Source organism: Salvelinus alpinus, chromosome 23 (genome assembly GCF_045679555.1).
Source record: "Salvelinus alpinus chromosome 23, SLU_Salpinus.1, whole genome shotgun sequence".
Lineage (NCBI taxonomy): Eukaryota > Metazoa > Chordata > Actinopteri > Salmoniformes > Salmonidae > Salvelinus > Salvelinus alpinus.
This window is the reverse complement of record NC_092108.1, coordinates 22,781,538-22,797,376: the sequence shown is the minus strand read 5'-3', so window position 1 is coordinate 22,797,376 and position 15,839 is coordinate 22,781,538. Positions and strand designations below refer to the sequence as shown.

General features: G+C 39.7%; 1 protein-coding gene across 1 annotated transcript; it reads right to left on the bottom strand.

The window, feature by feature from the left end:
* Positions 1–13,636: 13,636 nt before the first annotated feature.
* On the bottom strand, positions 13,637–15,091 carry h2bk1 (H2B.K variant histone 1). Its single transcript, XM_071361563.1, has 3 exons — positions 15,001–15,091; positions 14,787–14,908; positions 13,637–14,024 (listed from the first exon to the last, which is right to left on the bottom strand). Exons 2-3 carry the CDS (start codon positions 14,898–14,900, stop codon positions 13,788–13,790), a joined length of 351 nt encoding a protein of 116 aa, XP_071217664.1. The 5' UTR covers positions 14,901–14,908; positions 15,001–15,091; the 3' UTR covers positions 13,637–13,787.
* Between the last annotated feature and the right edge of the window lie 748 nt (positions 15,092–15,839).

Below are 15,839 nucleotides of genomic sequence, written 5' to 3'. Positions count from 1 at the left end.
AATGCAATATGCCAGGGAGATATGTATACTGTAGCTAAGAAAATAATACTAATTGTATGTGTTGTTTAGTTAGATGTTAGCTGTTGGTGGTGCACATGTAGCTTATAGCCTGTTTTAGAGAAATGTCATCATCGAATATTGTAAGAGCTTTCATTGTCTGCTGAAATGTCCCCTTTATTTATCCTACAGTTCTGACTTGATGTACATTGGTGTACATTCAGAACCCATGTTCTGAATTCTGTCACTACGTTTCAAAAGTGCTGAACAAATAGTTATATTGACTATGTTTGTCCTAGCTCGCTCATTGTCTTAAAGATATACTTCTCCTTAATGCAACCGCTGTGTCAGATTTAAAAAAAGCACACCATGCAATAATCTGAGTACAGCGCTCAGACACAAAAACAAGCCATACCCGCCATGTTGTGGAGTCAACAGAAGTCAGAAATAGCATTATAAATATTCACTTACCTTTGATGATCTTCATCGGAATGCACTTCCAGGAATCCCAGTTCCACAATAAATGTTTGTTTTGTTCGATAAAGTCCATAATTTATGTCCAAATACCTCCTTTTCGTTCGCGCGTTTAGTTCACCAATCCAAATTCATGAGGTGCAGGCACTTAGTCCAGACGAAAAGTCAAAAAAGTTTTATTACAGTCCGTAGAAACATGTTAAAACGATGTATAGAATCAATCTTTAGGATGTTTTTAACATAAATCTTCAATAATGTTCCAACCGGAGAATTCCTTTGTCTTCAGAAATGCAATGGAACTCAAGCTAACTATCACATGAACGCGCGTGATCAGCTCATGGCACTCTGGGAGAGACCTTACTCAATCCCCTCTCATTCGCCCCCACTTCACAGTAGAAGCCTGAAACAAGGTTCTAAAGACTGTTGACATCTAGTGGAAGCCTTAGGAAGTGCAATCGGTATATTGTATATTGGATAAGCAAAGACTTGAAAATAAACAAACCTCAGATTTCCCACTTCCTGGGTGGATTTTTTCTCAGGTGTTTGCCTGCCATATGAGTTCTGTTATACTCACAGACATCATTCAAACAGTTTTAGAAACTTCAGAGTGTTTTTTATCCAAATCTAATAATAATATGCATATCTTAGCTTCTGGGCCTGAGTAGCAGGCAGTTTACTCTTGGCACCTTATTCATCCAAGCTACTCAATACTGCCCCCCAGCCATAAGAAGTTAATCCAAATTACCTATTGCCTATTACTCGCCATCCCTTCATGCCATAGTTTGTATATCTCAATTGTCAGTAGAAACTACATTTGTTTAAGCAAGTCAGCCATATCAGCTATGTTTTTCTAAAAGGCATTAATTGACGCTGAATTAACTGTTTCACTGCCAGACAAGGCTTCGCTGATAGCCAGATGTAGCAGTGGTAAGGATTCACTCCATGGTGCTGAAAAGAAAGCTCTGCTGTTGTGACAGCTTTATGTAGGCCCTAACAGTTTGTGGTCACCATTTGTCACAGTTACAGTGCAATTCATGTATTGTTAAATGTTGTGTAGTTGCTTTGCTGGCATGCATCTAAAACATTGTTGCCCCACCAAGATTTACATGCTAAAATCACCACTGGTAACACACTCACTCACTTTTATGTTACCAAAACCCCTGGACTGGATAATTGGACTGCTTACAGACAAGAACAGTTGACTGACAACCTAGCCATAAGAGAATAACATTAGACAGGTGTTTGAATGGAAAACCTAACACGACTAATAAATTGTCTTCCTGGTGGAATGTTTCTGAACCAAGTGGTGGACTGTATCTACACTGAACAAAAATATATATTTTTATTTTATTTTACTAGGCAAATCAGTTAAGAACACTACACTACATAAAGAGAGACCTAAGACAACAACATAGCAAGGCAGCAACACATGACAACACAACATGGCAGCAGCACAACATGGTAGCAGCACAAAACATGGTACAAACATTGGGCACAGACAATAGCCCAAAGGGCAAGAAGGTAGAGACAACAATAAATCACGCAAAGCAGCAACAACTGTCAGTAAGAGTGTCCATGATTGAGTCTTTGAATGAAGAGATTGATATAAAACTGTCCAGTTTCAGTGTTTGCTGCAGCTCGTTCAAGTCGCTAGCTGCAGCGAACTGAAAAGAAGAGCAACCCAGGGATATGTGTGCTTTGGGGACCTTTAACAGAATGTAACTGGCAGAACGGGTGTTGTCTGTGGAGGATAAGGGCTGCTGTAGATATCTCAGATAGGGGGGAGTGAGGCCTAAGAGGGTTTTATAAATAAGCATCAACTAGTGGGTCTTGCGATGGGTATACAGAGATTACCTGTTACAGAGGAGTATAGATTGCAGTGTTGTGTCCTTTAAGGAGCATTGGTGGCAAATCTGATGGCCGAATGGTAAAGAACATCTAGCCGCTCGAAAGCACCCTTACCTGCCAATCTATAAATTATGTCTCCGTAATCTAGCATGGGTAGGGTGGTCATCTGAATCATGGTTATTTTGGCAGCTGGGGTGAAAGAGGAGCGATTACGATAGAGGAAACCAAGTCTAGATTTAACCTTAGCCTGCTGCTTTGATATGTGCTGAGAGAAGGACAGTGTACCGTCTAGCCATACTCCCAAGTACTTGTACGAGGTGACTACCTCAAGCTCTAAACCCTCAGAGGTAGTAATCACACCTGTGGGGAGAGGGGCATTCTTCTTACCAAACCACATGACCTTTGTTTTGGAGGTGTTCAGAACAAGAATAAGGGCAGAGAAAGCTTGTCGGACACTAAGAAAGCTTTGTTGTAGAGCGTTTAACACAAAATCTGGGGAGGGGTCAACTGAGTATATGACTGTATCATCTGCATATAAATGGATGAGAGAGCTTCCTACTGCCTGAGCTATGTTGTTGATGTAATTTGAGAAGAGCGTGGGGCGTAGGATCGAGCCTTGGGGTACTCCCTTGGTATAAATGCTACATTCAATAATTTCAAAGATTTTACTGAGTTACAGTTCATGTAAGGAAATCAGTCAATAGAAATAAATTCATTAGGCCCTAATCTATGAATTTCACATTACTGGGCAATGGCGCAGCCATGGGTGGGCCTGGGATAGGCCTACCAACTTGGGAGCCAGGCTCACCCACTGGGGAACCAGGCCCAGCCAATCAGAATGAGTTTTCCCCACAAAAGGGCTTTATTACAGACAGAAATACTCCTCAGCACCCCCCTCAAAAGATCCCACAGGTGAAGAAGCCGGATGGAGGTCCTGGGGTGGCGTGGTTACACGTGGTCTGCGGTTGGACGTGCTGCAAAACTCTCTAAAATGACGTTGGAGGCGACTTATGGTAGAGAAATTAACATTCAATTCTCAGGCAACAGCGCTGGTGGACATTCCTGCAGTCAGCATGCCAATTGCGCTCTCCCTCAACTTGAGACATCTGTGGCATTGGGTTGTGTGACACTAACAGAGATTTAAACAGATTTGTGCACCAACTTTGAGAGAAATAAGCTTTACAACACTTTACATGTTGCGTTTATATTTTTGTTCAGTATATAAATAATGCCTATAAATTGTCATTTGAAACTGCCATGATGAGTTGCATTTGATCACGGGCTTATAAGCAATACAAACAGGCCAAGGGCTACATCCATGGCTTATGGACTTTTGAAAGTGTCGATCAGTAAAAAACTACATCAGTTGGTATTGGTGCAATGTTCAGGCTACAATGCAATTACCTAGTTAAGCTTAATGAACAAATGCACTCTAATTCTTTCACACACTAAAAGGTTTTTGTATTCATTGTGATAGATCAAGAAAACCCCTCATCAACAATCACTGTCTCAAGTCTAGAGCATGGAGACCAATTATCATGATGCCAGTTCCATTACTGCTGATTATAGATGTCAATCTCTGCAATTACCTCAGACATACGTCATTATTATGACATGCAGTATAACTAATATGTCACTGTGTGACATAACTTATATTAGCTTTGGTGAGTTAACTACAAAGTTCAATGTAATTATTTTTGCAATATTTGAATAAGACCATGTTGCTTACCTTCCTGGCCAGCCCGTGCATGTCCCCTCCCTGAGGCTCAATGATCAGATTTGACGTGATGCCCCAGGGGAAGAAGGGCTGCACAGCGTCCCCATCCCCCGGGTAGAGAGGATTCTGTTTGACCAAGTCATGGCACACACCTGGGGGTCTAACGTAGGTGCAGGATCTATCCTGTCCCTGCCTCTTTTCTCAGCATGTAACCGTTGAGTTGGTGGCTGGCCAGCTGCTTCTTGTACTTGTGTAATATGTATGTATGTCCAGCTGGAGGGAACACAAGGCCGTGGGGGTGAAGACAAAACTGCATCCTCCCTACATGTTGAATGAATGAATGACTGGTTGGCTTCTCACTCAGGATAGGACTGTGGGGTGTAGGAAACTGAGTAAGGGTAGTTTCTCAGGTCTGGTAGACTCTCGTTTTGGTCTCTCTCTGTCACCTCTTTGTTTCTCTCTCCCTTTATGTTATGGTCTTGTGCCTACTTTCTGCCTCTCAGCTGTTCAGTTGAGTTGTTTTGATATCTTATAAGAGAGCCTCCCTACAGCATGAGCAGAAGGGTTATTTTTACCCGTCCCTCACATGGCCACTTTGCTTCCCCTGGTAGACACCAGCCAAAGTGTCAACCTGCTATTCTGTGTCAAAAGACTCTCAAAAGAAGAAACTGTTTAAATCAGTGTGTTATTGGAAACATCTACGATTTGAGCCACATTATCATATATGATTTTAAAACCTGTTATGGCTGCAGCCCGACGTCAGCCCGACGCCGGTACACCTATGACAACATCCAGCTCAAGTGCAGGGCGCGAAATTCAAAATCTATTTTTTAAAAATATTAAACTTTCACACATTAACAAGTCCAATACAGCATTTGAAAGATAAACATCTTGTCAATCCAGCCAACATGTCCGATTCTTTTAATGTTTTACAGAGAAAACACCACATATATTTATGTTAGCTCACCACCAAATAAAAAAGGAGGACAGACATTTTTCACAGCACAAGTAGGATGCAAGTAGCATGCACAAGCCAACCTAACTAACCTAGAACCAACCTAAATAACCTAGAAAAAACTACCTCAGATGACAGTCCTATAACATGTTACACAATAAATCTATGTTTTGTTAAAAAAATGTGCATATTTGAGCTATAAATCAGTTTTACATTACTGCTACCATCATAGCTACAGTCAGAAATCGCACGGGAGTAGCCAGAGAAAATACAGACACCAACGTCAACTACTAATTACACATCATAAAACATTTCAGAGAAATATATGGTGGATAGCTAATGAAAGAGAAAGATCTTGTGAATAGAGCCAATATTTCCGATTTTTGAAGTGTTTTACAGCGAAAACACAATATATCGTCATATTAGCTTACTACAATAGCTAACATCACAACAGCATTGACTCAAGGCAAACGGTAGCATAGCACAGTTCGACAGATATATGAAAAAGCATCCCAAATTGGGTCCTTATCTTTGTTGATCTTCCATCAGAATGTTCTCCAAGGGGTCCTTTGTTCAGAAATGTCTTTATTTCGATCCAGAACGAACAATTTCCCTCTTGAATTAGCAAGCACACTGGCAGTGTGACGCTAACCTCTCCATCTTGAAAAAATTCTTGCGTCGCATCACGTCTAAAGTCCAGAATACATTTCAATAATATAATTAAACTATATTGAAATAACATACTTTAGGATGATATTGTGACATGTATCAAATAAAATCGAAGCCAGAGATCATATTCACCTTTACAGAGTGTTTTCCAGGAGCCGAGTCCAGGTCCTACTTCGCGCCCAGAAAGAAAAATAAACTGCGCAACACTCACTCCAAGAGGTTGTGTTCAAATCCAGGACGAGATAATCAAGTGATTTCTTCTCTCACTTCCGCATGACACCCAGAGGAAGGCGTATGACGTGTTTCTACAGTCCTAAGTGACATGCCCTTTTATAGACAAGGGCTTGAAGAGCGACATCGATTTTGGAAATCTCACTTCCGGATAGGAAATGGGCTGTAAAAATAGTTCTGTTCCACTTAGAGAAATAATTAAAACGGTTTTAGAAACTAGAGACTGTTTTCTATCCAATAGTAATAATAATATAAAAATTGATTAAGAGGCCGTTTGAAAATTTGCACATATTTTCCAGTTTTTCAATACGCCCCCTGCAGCCATAACAAGTTAAATGTAATAAAATCACATTTGTGTATTTTCATTGGTTAGTATTCCTGTTGCAGGGGAAAGCCCCTTTGTGTTTTGACCCAGTGGCTGGGCTTACACCACACACTACAATAACAGATAGGGTGAAAATAACACATGGTCAAGTACCTTCTTTCTACATGGGACTCAATAGATGGTGAACTCATCCCCATAGCAACCAGCAGGGTCTTTAAGTTCACTGTAGTGAATCCACTGCAAACACAAAACCTTACTCTAGTGCTATACTGTATCTAACAGTTTATTCTAATGACATAAGTAATGTCACAACAAGTGACATGCAACAGACATATTATATGTCAGCTTGGGTGATATAACTACAATGGTTAAATGGCACTATTTTGACATAACTGTATGACTAATAAGATCATGTTGAAATACTCATTGACTCTTCTTCTGCTTTGTATTTTATCAGGAATATATCCATCCATTCACCCGAAAGCAAAATGACAAGATACAATCACTAACTCTATAGTGGCATAGTTGGTGAAAGGTTTGTAAAAATGTGTATTTTAGCCCACTATATTTGTGGCCATGAACACTCTCTGTATCCACATGGCTTCTACATTTAAAGAACATTAGGCTGAACGAGTGGCTTGGACACCGCTGGTTCACTCAACCCCACGGGTAGTAGTGTTATGATGGTAGAGGGACAGCACACAATTAAGCCTCTTAAAGTCTACTCAGTACTGCATCTGACACACATTTCCTTTGAAGGATAAACCTTCAATTTCCCAGACTGGAATACACTGTGCTTGCCCATCGTTAACACGTAGGGCTACTTACTGTACCTTGAGGTTTTTAATAGTAAAGATGAGTTTATTTGAGTGGCAGGTGTGTCTTTGTGGAGTGAAATCTAAAGATGATTTTTAACTACCACAGAAATGTTGAAATTATAGTTAAAATAATTAGCATTTAATTGTTCTAGCAGCCTGGGGTTTGTTTGGCAGTTTACATTATTATGTCTCTGTATAGCTTATAGTGGTTTGTTGGGTTCTCTACAATTGCTGACTGCTTATGTGTTCTTAGAGAGAAAAATAGATTTATACTAATCTGAATTGCACTAGTACTTGTGGAAGAACTCATGATGGTATTTTGGAGTACCTTTTCTTCTCATTCTCTTTTCTATCAGAAAACATTGAATCACATTCGCATCTTATACTATACCTTAGCGACAATTCTGGTATATGGAAATCAATGCCATTTGTTTCATGTTACAGTTTGGGGGTAATAGATGGCACATTAAACTGAAGGCGTCTCTTAGAGTTTTGACTTTGCAAACACACATTACTAGAGAGAGACTGGGAATATTGTTTTCTGCTGCTGGAGTGGAGTACATCCTTTTAAATGATACCCATAATGAGTTTATAATATGCATCTGGGCTACCTCCTCTCTACTTTGATGTCTTCCAAATGGCCTGGGTGTCATCAGCAAAACATGTAGGCACTTTCCCGCCTCATTGACTCCCAAATGTATTTTAAATATCATTCCTGGTAACGCAATTATTTAAAACGCTGAACTAAACACTTACTAATGGGGAAAAAGACAGTGACTTCGATAAATTCATTTCTCAAATGGTGGGCATTCTTTTTTTCTATTTTTTTTACTGAAGCGGGGGACGACATAAACACATCTATGTGGTAACCCTCCCTGCCCTTATAGCCCCCCTGTGGACATTCTAAATATTTTGACCGCCTCACTTTTTTTATCAGTAGCTATCTGTACGGGGCTTCTGCATTGTGGTCAACCTCCTCAAAATGACAGAGACTGGACATATTGAAAACAGCTAATGTCCTAATGTGTCTCTGGCTCGCTTCATTTATGCAATTAGTTCCCTCTGATTACCAGGCTCTTAATGCTGTTTTGAGTACTACTAACTATGGAATCATGCCGTTACACAGTGGTGGGAATTAAACTAGCTATAGTCCTCCCTGCCTCCCGATAGTATGTTCATGAGAACATAATGGAAAGTACACAGTAATTACAGAAATATTACACTGAACAAAAATATAAACGCAACATGTGAAGTGTTGGTCCCATGAGCTGAAATAAAAGATCCCAGAAATGTTCCATACGCAGAAAAAGCTTATTTCTCTCAAATGTGCACAAATTTGTTACATCCTTGTTAGTGAGCATTTTTTCTTTGCCAAGATAATCCATCCACATAAACAGCATGATCATTACACTGGTGCACCTTGTGCTGGGGACAATAAAAGCCCACTCTAAAATGTGCAGTTTTGTCACAACACAGTGCCACAGATGTCTCAAGTTGAGGGAGCGTGCACAACACAATTGGTGTTCTGACTGCAGCAATGTCCACCAGAGCTGTTGCCAGAGAATTTAATATATATTTTTATTTAACCTTTATTTAACTAGGCAAGTCAGTTAAGAACAAATTCTTATTTTCAATGACGGCCTAGGAACAGTGGATTAACTGCCTTGTTCAGGGACAGAACGACAGATTTTTACCTTGTCAGCCCGGGATTTGATCTTGCAACCTTTCGGTTACTAGTCCAACACTCTAACCACTAGGCTACCTGCCACCTCCAACGTTGTTTTAGAGAATTTGGCAGTGCGTCCAACCGGCCTTACAACCAGACCATGTGTAACCACACCAGCCCAGGACCTCCACATCCGGCTTCTTCACCTGCGGGATCGTCTGAGACCAGCCACCCGGACAGCTGATAAAACTGAGGAGTATTTCTGTCTGTAATAAAGCCCTTCGTAAGGAAAGTCATTAGTAATGAAAGTGGAACAAAATACATTACCACTGTGAATGGAAAATAAGTCATGGTTGGTTACTATATACTTAAAAATTAAGGTGTTACTAGTGGTTTGAATTTTTATGTAGTAGCATCTTAAACAATGATTTACAAAATAAATATGAGTGTAAAAAGAAAAGCAAAGGAACCCTTGAACCATATAATTATGGAATGCAGTTCAATCATGGAACTGCTCTTCCCTATAGCAATCCATAAACCAACTTGCCCACCACTTGATATCCAACTTCTTCCCAAAATAATTACTTATATAAAAAGCATGTGTCCAAACCATTCTGGAGACTAACTTATCTTGTAACAACAGGCCACAGCCCACCAGATAATAACAGTAGAAACACTGCTGATTTATGAAACATGAATGGACAAAAAGTCCAAAGATGGCACAAAATATAGAAATGTAAGGGTGTGTATTGGGTACGGAGTTATAGTTAGTATTTGATGTTGTTTGAAGGTCTACATGGACAACTGCACATTTTAGAGTGGCCTTTTATTGTCCTCAGCACATGGTGCACCTCAGTAATGATCACGCTGTTTAATCAGCTTCTTGATATGCCACACCTGTCAGGTGGATGGATTATCTTGGCAAAGGAGAAATGCTCACTAACAGGGATGTAAACAAATTTGTGCACAAAATGTGAGAGAAATAATATTTTTGTGTGTATGGAAAACTTCTGGGATCTTTTATTTCAGCTTATGAAACATGGGACCAACACTTTACATGTTGCGTTTATATTTTTGTTCAGTATAGATATCATTAGCATTCCTGAAACATTATTTTGTTGAAATATAATTAGCTTAATTTCTCAGATCATATTGATTGCACCGAAATTGTACATTTTAATTTATAGGATTCAAATAATATTCAATAAATATATTACCCAACATTTGATTTGGATCAAAATTCTTCCTACCAATGAGTAAGACTTGAGGAATATTTTTGTTGTTGTTGTCAAAAGCCACCTACGGACCCTCAATCCCCATGTCAATCCCACCCCAACAACCAATATACAGTATCAGTTTTCTATGTTTGAGTATGAAGCTGTGGCTTGGAGTATTGCTTCTCCATACTATGTCATGTATTCCCTGTGAATCTGGTAATTAGTAATTGAAGTCGCTTGCATTATTTACCATGAAGTAGTGTGTACCAGATTGACCATTAGATGCCACTGTTCCTGCTATACCGCTACACTTATATATTTTGGCAGTCTCGTATGTTTTTGTTCAATAGATCACAACATTTCCTTTGCAAATTTGGGTAGAAAACCAATAGATTTGGCTCATTACTAAAATAAATTGTATAGTAATCCTCACAATTCAAGCCAGTACTCCATGAAAGCAATTCAGTCTGTCCTTCTCTTAGCAACCTAATACTTATACCCAACAAGTGGCCACTCTGAGAGTGCTATCCCTATGGTGCAATCTGCATATGAAGACTTTTCTTACAAGCCCAAAACTGATGGAGAAATTGGCTAGGGACTAAAATGTTGTGACAACCCTAATAAAATAATGAATTGCATGGCAGTCATGTTTTTCAATAGTCATTAGGAAACACCCAACCCAATACTACTACAATTGCTGTACAGTGCCTGTTTGAGACTTTGGGACTTTTACCATTAGAGACCATAATATTGAAACCATTAGAACTGCTGGAGCCTAATGGTTTGCTTGTTCACCAGGAATGGTCTAATTAATCCAGACCTTTTTAAAGGGAATAAACCACACACAAGCAGTCTGTTTCCTAGACACAGATTAAGCGTAAAAGAAGAACAAACTGAATTGCTTTCATGGAGGACTGGCTTGAATTGTGAGGATGAGCACACAATTTATTTGAATCATGAGCCAAATCTATTGTTTTTCTACCCAAAGTTGCAACGGAAATGTGATCTATTTAATAAACACAAGAGACCAGCAAAATGGATAAAAGAGTGTGGCGGTATAGCAGGAACAGTGGCATCTAGTGAGCAAAACCTGGTACTTTCACACTACATTATGGTAAATAATGCAAGCGACTTCAATTACGTAAAAAACTAACATCACAAGATTCACAGGGAATACATTACATAGTATGGAAAAGCAATCCTCCAAGCCACAACTACATACTATTTGTCAAACATAGAGAATTGATACTGTATACTGGTTGTTGGATTGGTCTGTTGGTGGCTTTTTAAAATATTTTTTATTCCTCGTGTCTTACTCAGTGGTAGGAAGAACTTTGGTCCAAATCAGATTTTGGGTACTATGTTAATTGAATATTATCTGAATCCTATCAATTAAAATAGCCAATTTGGGTGCAATCAATTAGGTTAATTTGTCTGAGATAAAATATAATAATGTTTCAGGAATGCCAATCTTGATGTTTCTAACTACAGAAACAATTTCAGAACAATCTGAGATGGTGGGTATGATGGCTTGCTGAAATTACATGGAACGACTCATTGTGAACCTGTGGCTTGTGACGGTACAGTCAGATTACTCATCTAAAGACCTATTTAGTCATAAGTGGTGACCATGGAAACAGGGCGGGGGACGAGGGGCTAATTGGGGCCTTTAACAGGTTATTATAGTGGAGTTAGACATTTCTATTCCTATATACAATTACCATTAACCTGGCACTTCCCATGTACACTTTTACTTCCTTATAGAGTTCCTATTGTGCCATTGTAGCCGAGGCCTCTAATGCATTTGGATCACTATGTGACACACTCCGCGTAAGCTCTTCTTTGAGGGGCCATTATGGGCCACAAATGCCTGGTGATGGCAACAAAGGCAGGGATGACTCATACCAGCATTTGTTGTCCATCGAAGTCCTTAAAGAAGAACCTAAACCGAGACATGCCGGATGCAGTCCAACCAACCTCGGTCCCCATCTCATCACTTTGCTGCTAGAAATGTTAGGGGGAACAAAAATGAATTTGAATTGTTGGTTGATGGAAGCTCTGTACCATTCTGTGATGGCATGATTACTTTCACCCCCTTCTAAACCCACTACCTAGCCTAGGCCCTGTAATGTATAGTGTGTCGTTACGGATTCCAATTGTCTCCTCCTATAACGACCTGATCGCCATGCACGCAAATAGCCCCTGCTTCATTATGACAATTGAGAGGTTCATATTTCAACCTAATAGTCCCTCTATAACTTTAACCATATATCACAACCTCATTTCATTGCAAGTGCAGTTAATACGCGCTTCCCCGCCAAGTGGAACATTTTCTAATGATGCAGCTCTCTCTCGCACCAAAACAAGGCAGGCGAGCCTGGTGCTTCTGCATCAGTCACTAATGTATCCATCCATAATGTGTTTATAACACTCCCTAAAGGAGACAGCAATGGGTACAAAGAGCTAGGAGAGTGAGGCAAAGTCCGGGGCTGGAGTAAGGATCTTAAGGGGTTGGGAGGGGGTGTTATACCCAGGCAGTCGTACAAATGGCCATAATGATAATAATTTACAAAAACACTACTGGCCATGCTAGCTATTAATGATAGCATCAGATCACACCCGTGGTAATAGGTCCATAGATGTCATTAGCAATATATCAGGAAGAAACATCTGAAATGGATACCATGAGTGTGACAGAGGGGAGAAGGAACTGTCTGGTATACAAGCCCATTAACAATGAATGCTGCTTGACTTTCTGGGCTGTTGATAAGGGTAATAGTTATACTTCTAGGGGTTATTTATATAAATATGTCAGGATGTTAACATTATCCTAATTGTAAAGACTTCCATTTTCTCCTAATTAGACTTAGTGTTATTATGCAGTAATCAAAGACTATTCAGCAAATTCACATCTTATGATTATAGTCTAGATGTGTAATGTTTAATTTGTAAACATAAGCATGAGGCTGTATCCCTTGCATTCCCTTTGGATAGTCTTCCACTTTCAACGTCAGCAGCGCAGCAAAGGCCTACTTGGGCTGCGTTTAGACAGGTAAACCAATTCTGATCTTTTTATTCACTAATTTGTCTTTTCACCAATCAGATCTTTCGCCAATAATTGGGTTTAAGATCAGAATTGGGATGCCTGTGTAAACCATTAAGATGGTTTATGACATGCCTAATCTATTGATTCCCCCCCACCGGTCCACTCTAATCAAGCACTGATTTAGACCTAGGACACCAGGTGTGTGTAATTCAGGTTGAACAGGAACCAGCAGGTTCCAGACCTCAGGGTATGAGTTGAATACCCCTGCTATAGAGCATTTTATTAAGTGGCCCTCTATATCGGGGCAAAAAGGACTGGTGTAGCGCTAGGGAAAAACATCAAAATGGGGAAGAGAGGGAACCTTGCTCTAGATTATTTTTTACCAAAACATCAGCACATACTATATCATATGGTTTTTGTAACTTATAGCATTAACTTGCAAGACTCCATTTGTACTTAATATAGCTTGAGCAAAACAGCCACCTGTACTTATAGCTTATTTACATTAGATAGCCATATAGCCCATGTAGTCGATATGTGCAGTTACATAAATTGAGCTACCTGCACGGGGTCTGGGTAGAGGTTGCCAATGTTGTGTTGAGGGTATGCATGTTCTGACTGAAAATGACAGCAAAATATAACTAAAGTAATGATCCCATCTAGTGGCAAAAAATGAAAATTGCAGAAACATTTAATCATGGGGACCCCCCCCAAAAAAACAATCAATTTAGTGCATTTATTTTCAAAAATAATGAGTCAACTTAAACTTAGTGGCGCATCCATAGTCTTAATTGCATTCCTGCTGCATTTGATACACTAATTTTCTACTTTGAACTAGTGTATTTGGTGACAGCTTTGGTGCCCTCTGACACGGCGTGCTTGGCCAGCTCTCCAGGTAGCAAGAGTCGGACTGCGGTCTGTACCTCTCGGCTGGTGATGGTTGAGCGTTTGTTGTACTGGGTCAGACGAGATGCCTCAGTTGCAATGCGCTCAAACACGTCGTTGACGAAGGAATTCATTATGCTCATTGCTCTGCTGGAGATGCCAGTGTCAGGATGGACCTAGAGACAAAGAACACATGTCATCAAGTTGAAAAGAACTAGAGCAAGTAGTTAGTGCCTTTAATTCTTTAAAGTTTACACTGTTGGGGGGGGGGGGGGGGTCTAAGCTGAAATGTTTAAAGGTCAAAATCTAAGACCCCTTAGGTACCCCCCCCAAAAAAGTGGCCTTTACTAATAGACTACAGAAACACTCAACAGCACAAAAAATATATAAAATAAATAAGTTTGAAGTATCCTATAATCTATGAGGACTCAAGATACACATTTAACACCTTATTTGTTGGCACAAACATCCATTATTTGTATGGGTTGACTTTATAGCAAAACACCATCATGTTCATGAGTCTCCCCTTTCTATACGGTGTTCATATTAGTTTGTGGCCCAAACATCCAGCAGCTCAACATTTGTGAGAAGACAGATTTTCGGGATGTCTCCTGGTCTGAGAAACAGCGCTGTAGCTCTGCCACTTTCCACCACAGATGTAGAAGGGTGACAAAAAGTTGTGGATTGAGACGCAGCCCATGCAAAAACATGTCTATTTTAAACTGATGGATTTGGATGGAGATTTTATTTTTGTTACTTAGAATGAGGCTGCGGTGCCTCAAACTGCGGGGTTAAAATATCATATTGATAGGATAGATATACAAAAAATAAATAGTCACCTCGTCACCAGCCTAATTGCTCATGGGCGAAACTAAGGTCTTTAAAACGAGACTAAGCAACAACAAAAAATACATGAAAGCACATTTTCCGACACTTACCTGCTTCAAAACTTTATAGATATACACTGCATAAGTCTCTCTCCTCTTGGCTTTTCTTTTAGTCTTTTTCTCTCCGACTGCCTTTCCCTTCTTCTTGGTTACATCGTTACTCATTTCAGAAACTGTGCATACAACAGTAATTTAAGTGATAAGTCACGATTTAAACAGTAAATTGTTCTAATAAGGTACACGTTTGTTTATGTATAAGACCTACCTTTAGATACAGCGCAACCGGGATTATATGTATAATGCTGTCAGCACTGTTGTTGTCTATTCATCTGTAATTTCTGCCTCATCAAGCTGTCACAACCTGTTTTTAAATGGCCATTAATTAATGGACAGCTCACGTGGTGTCTATGCAGGTGCAGCCTATTGAAAAATCAGCCTGTCATTCATGCACAGTCCACTGGGGGTCATGCGTGCACCAGCATTGTACTTGTCAATAAGCATTGCATCAACAACAGTCATCATCAGCTCGTGATTCAGATTTTGGAGTACAAGTAAATTAATTTTCTTGTAGAATGACGACAGTGGTCACACTTTCCTCAGCAATTTACACAGTGCCTAATGGTCCTTGACTGTGTGTATAACTGGTTATGAAAATTTTACTTTCAGCCTTGCAAATTGGCTGAATATTTTTGTTTTCTGAATATCATTTTAAAGACTCCCTTATTCTGTATTTTCAGGAGACACCAAAGGCAGCATGTAATCACAAAAGGTAGCCTACATTAGGCTCCTGAGTGGCTCAGCGGTCTAAGGCACTGCATCTCAGTGCTAGAGGCGTCAGTACAGACACTATTTCAATCCCAGGCTGTATCACAACCAGCCATGATCGGGCATCCCATAAGGCGGCACACTTACTTACTCTCAACATGCAAATAATGTATGTCACAATTATACTGAACAAAAATCAAATTGCAACAATTTCTAAGATTTTACTCAGTCAATTGAAATACATTAATTAGGCCCTAATCTATGGATTTCACATGATTGGGAATACAAATATGCATCTGATTGTCACAGGTACAAAAAAGGTAGGTTCATGGATCAAAA

Excerpts from the sequence above, each read along its gene's own strand:
- h2bk1 (XM_071361563.1), bottom strand. The coding sequence starts at position 14,900 with ATGAGTAACGATGTAACCAAGAAGAAGGGAAAGGCAGTCGGAGAGAAA. Across the intron at positions 14,025-14,786 it reads TCTATAAAGTTTTGAAGCAG|GTCCATCCTGACACTGGCAT; the intron begins GTAAGTGTCGGA and ends CTTTGTCTCTAG.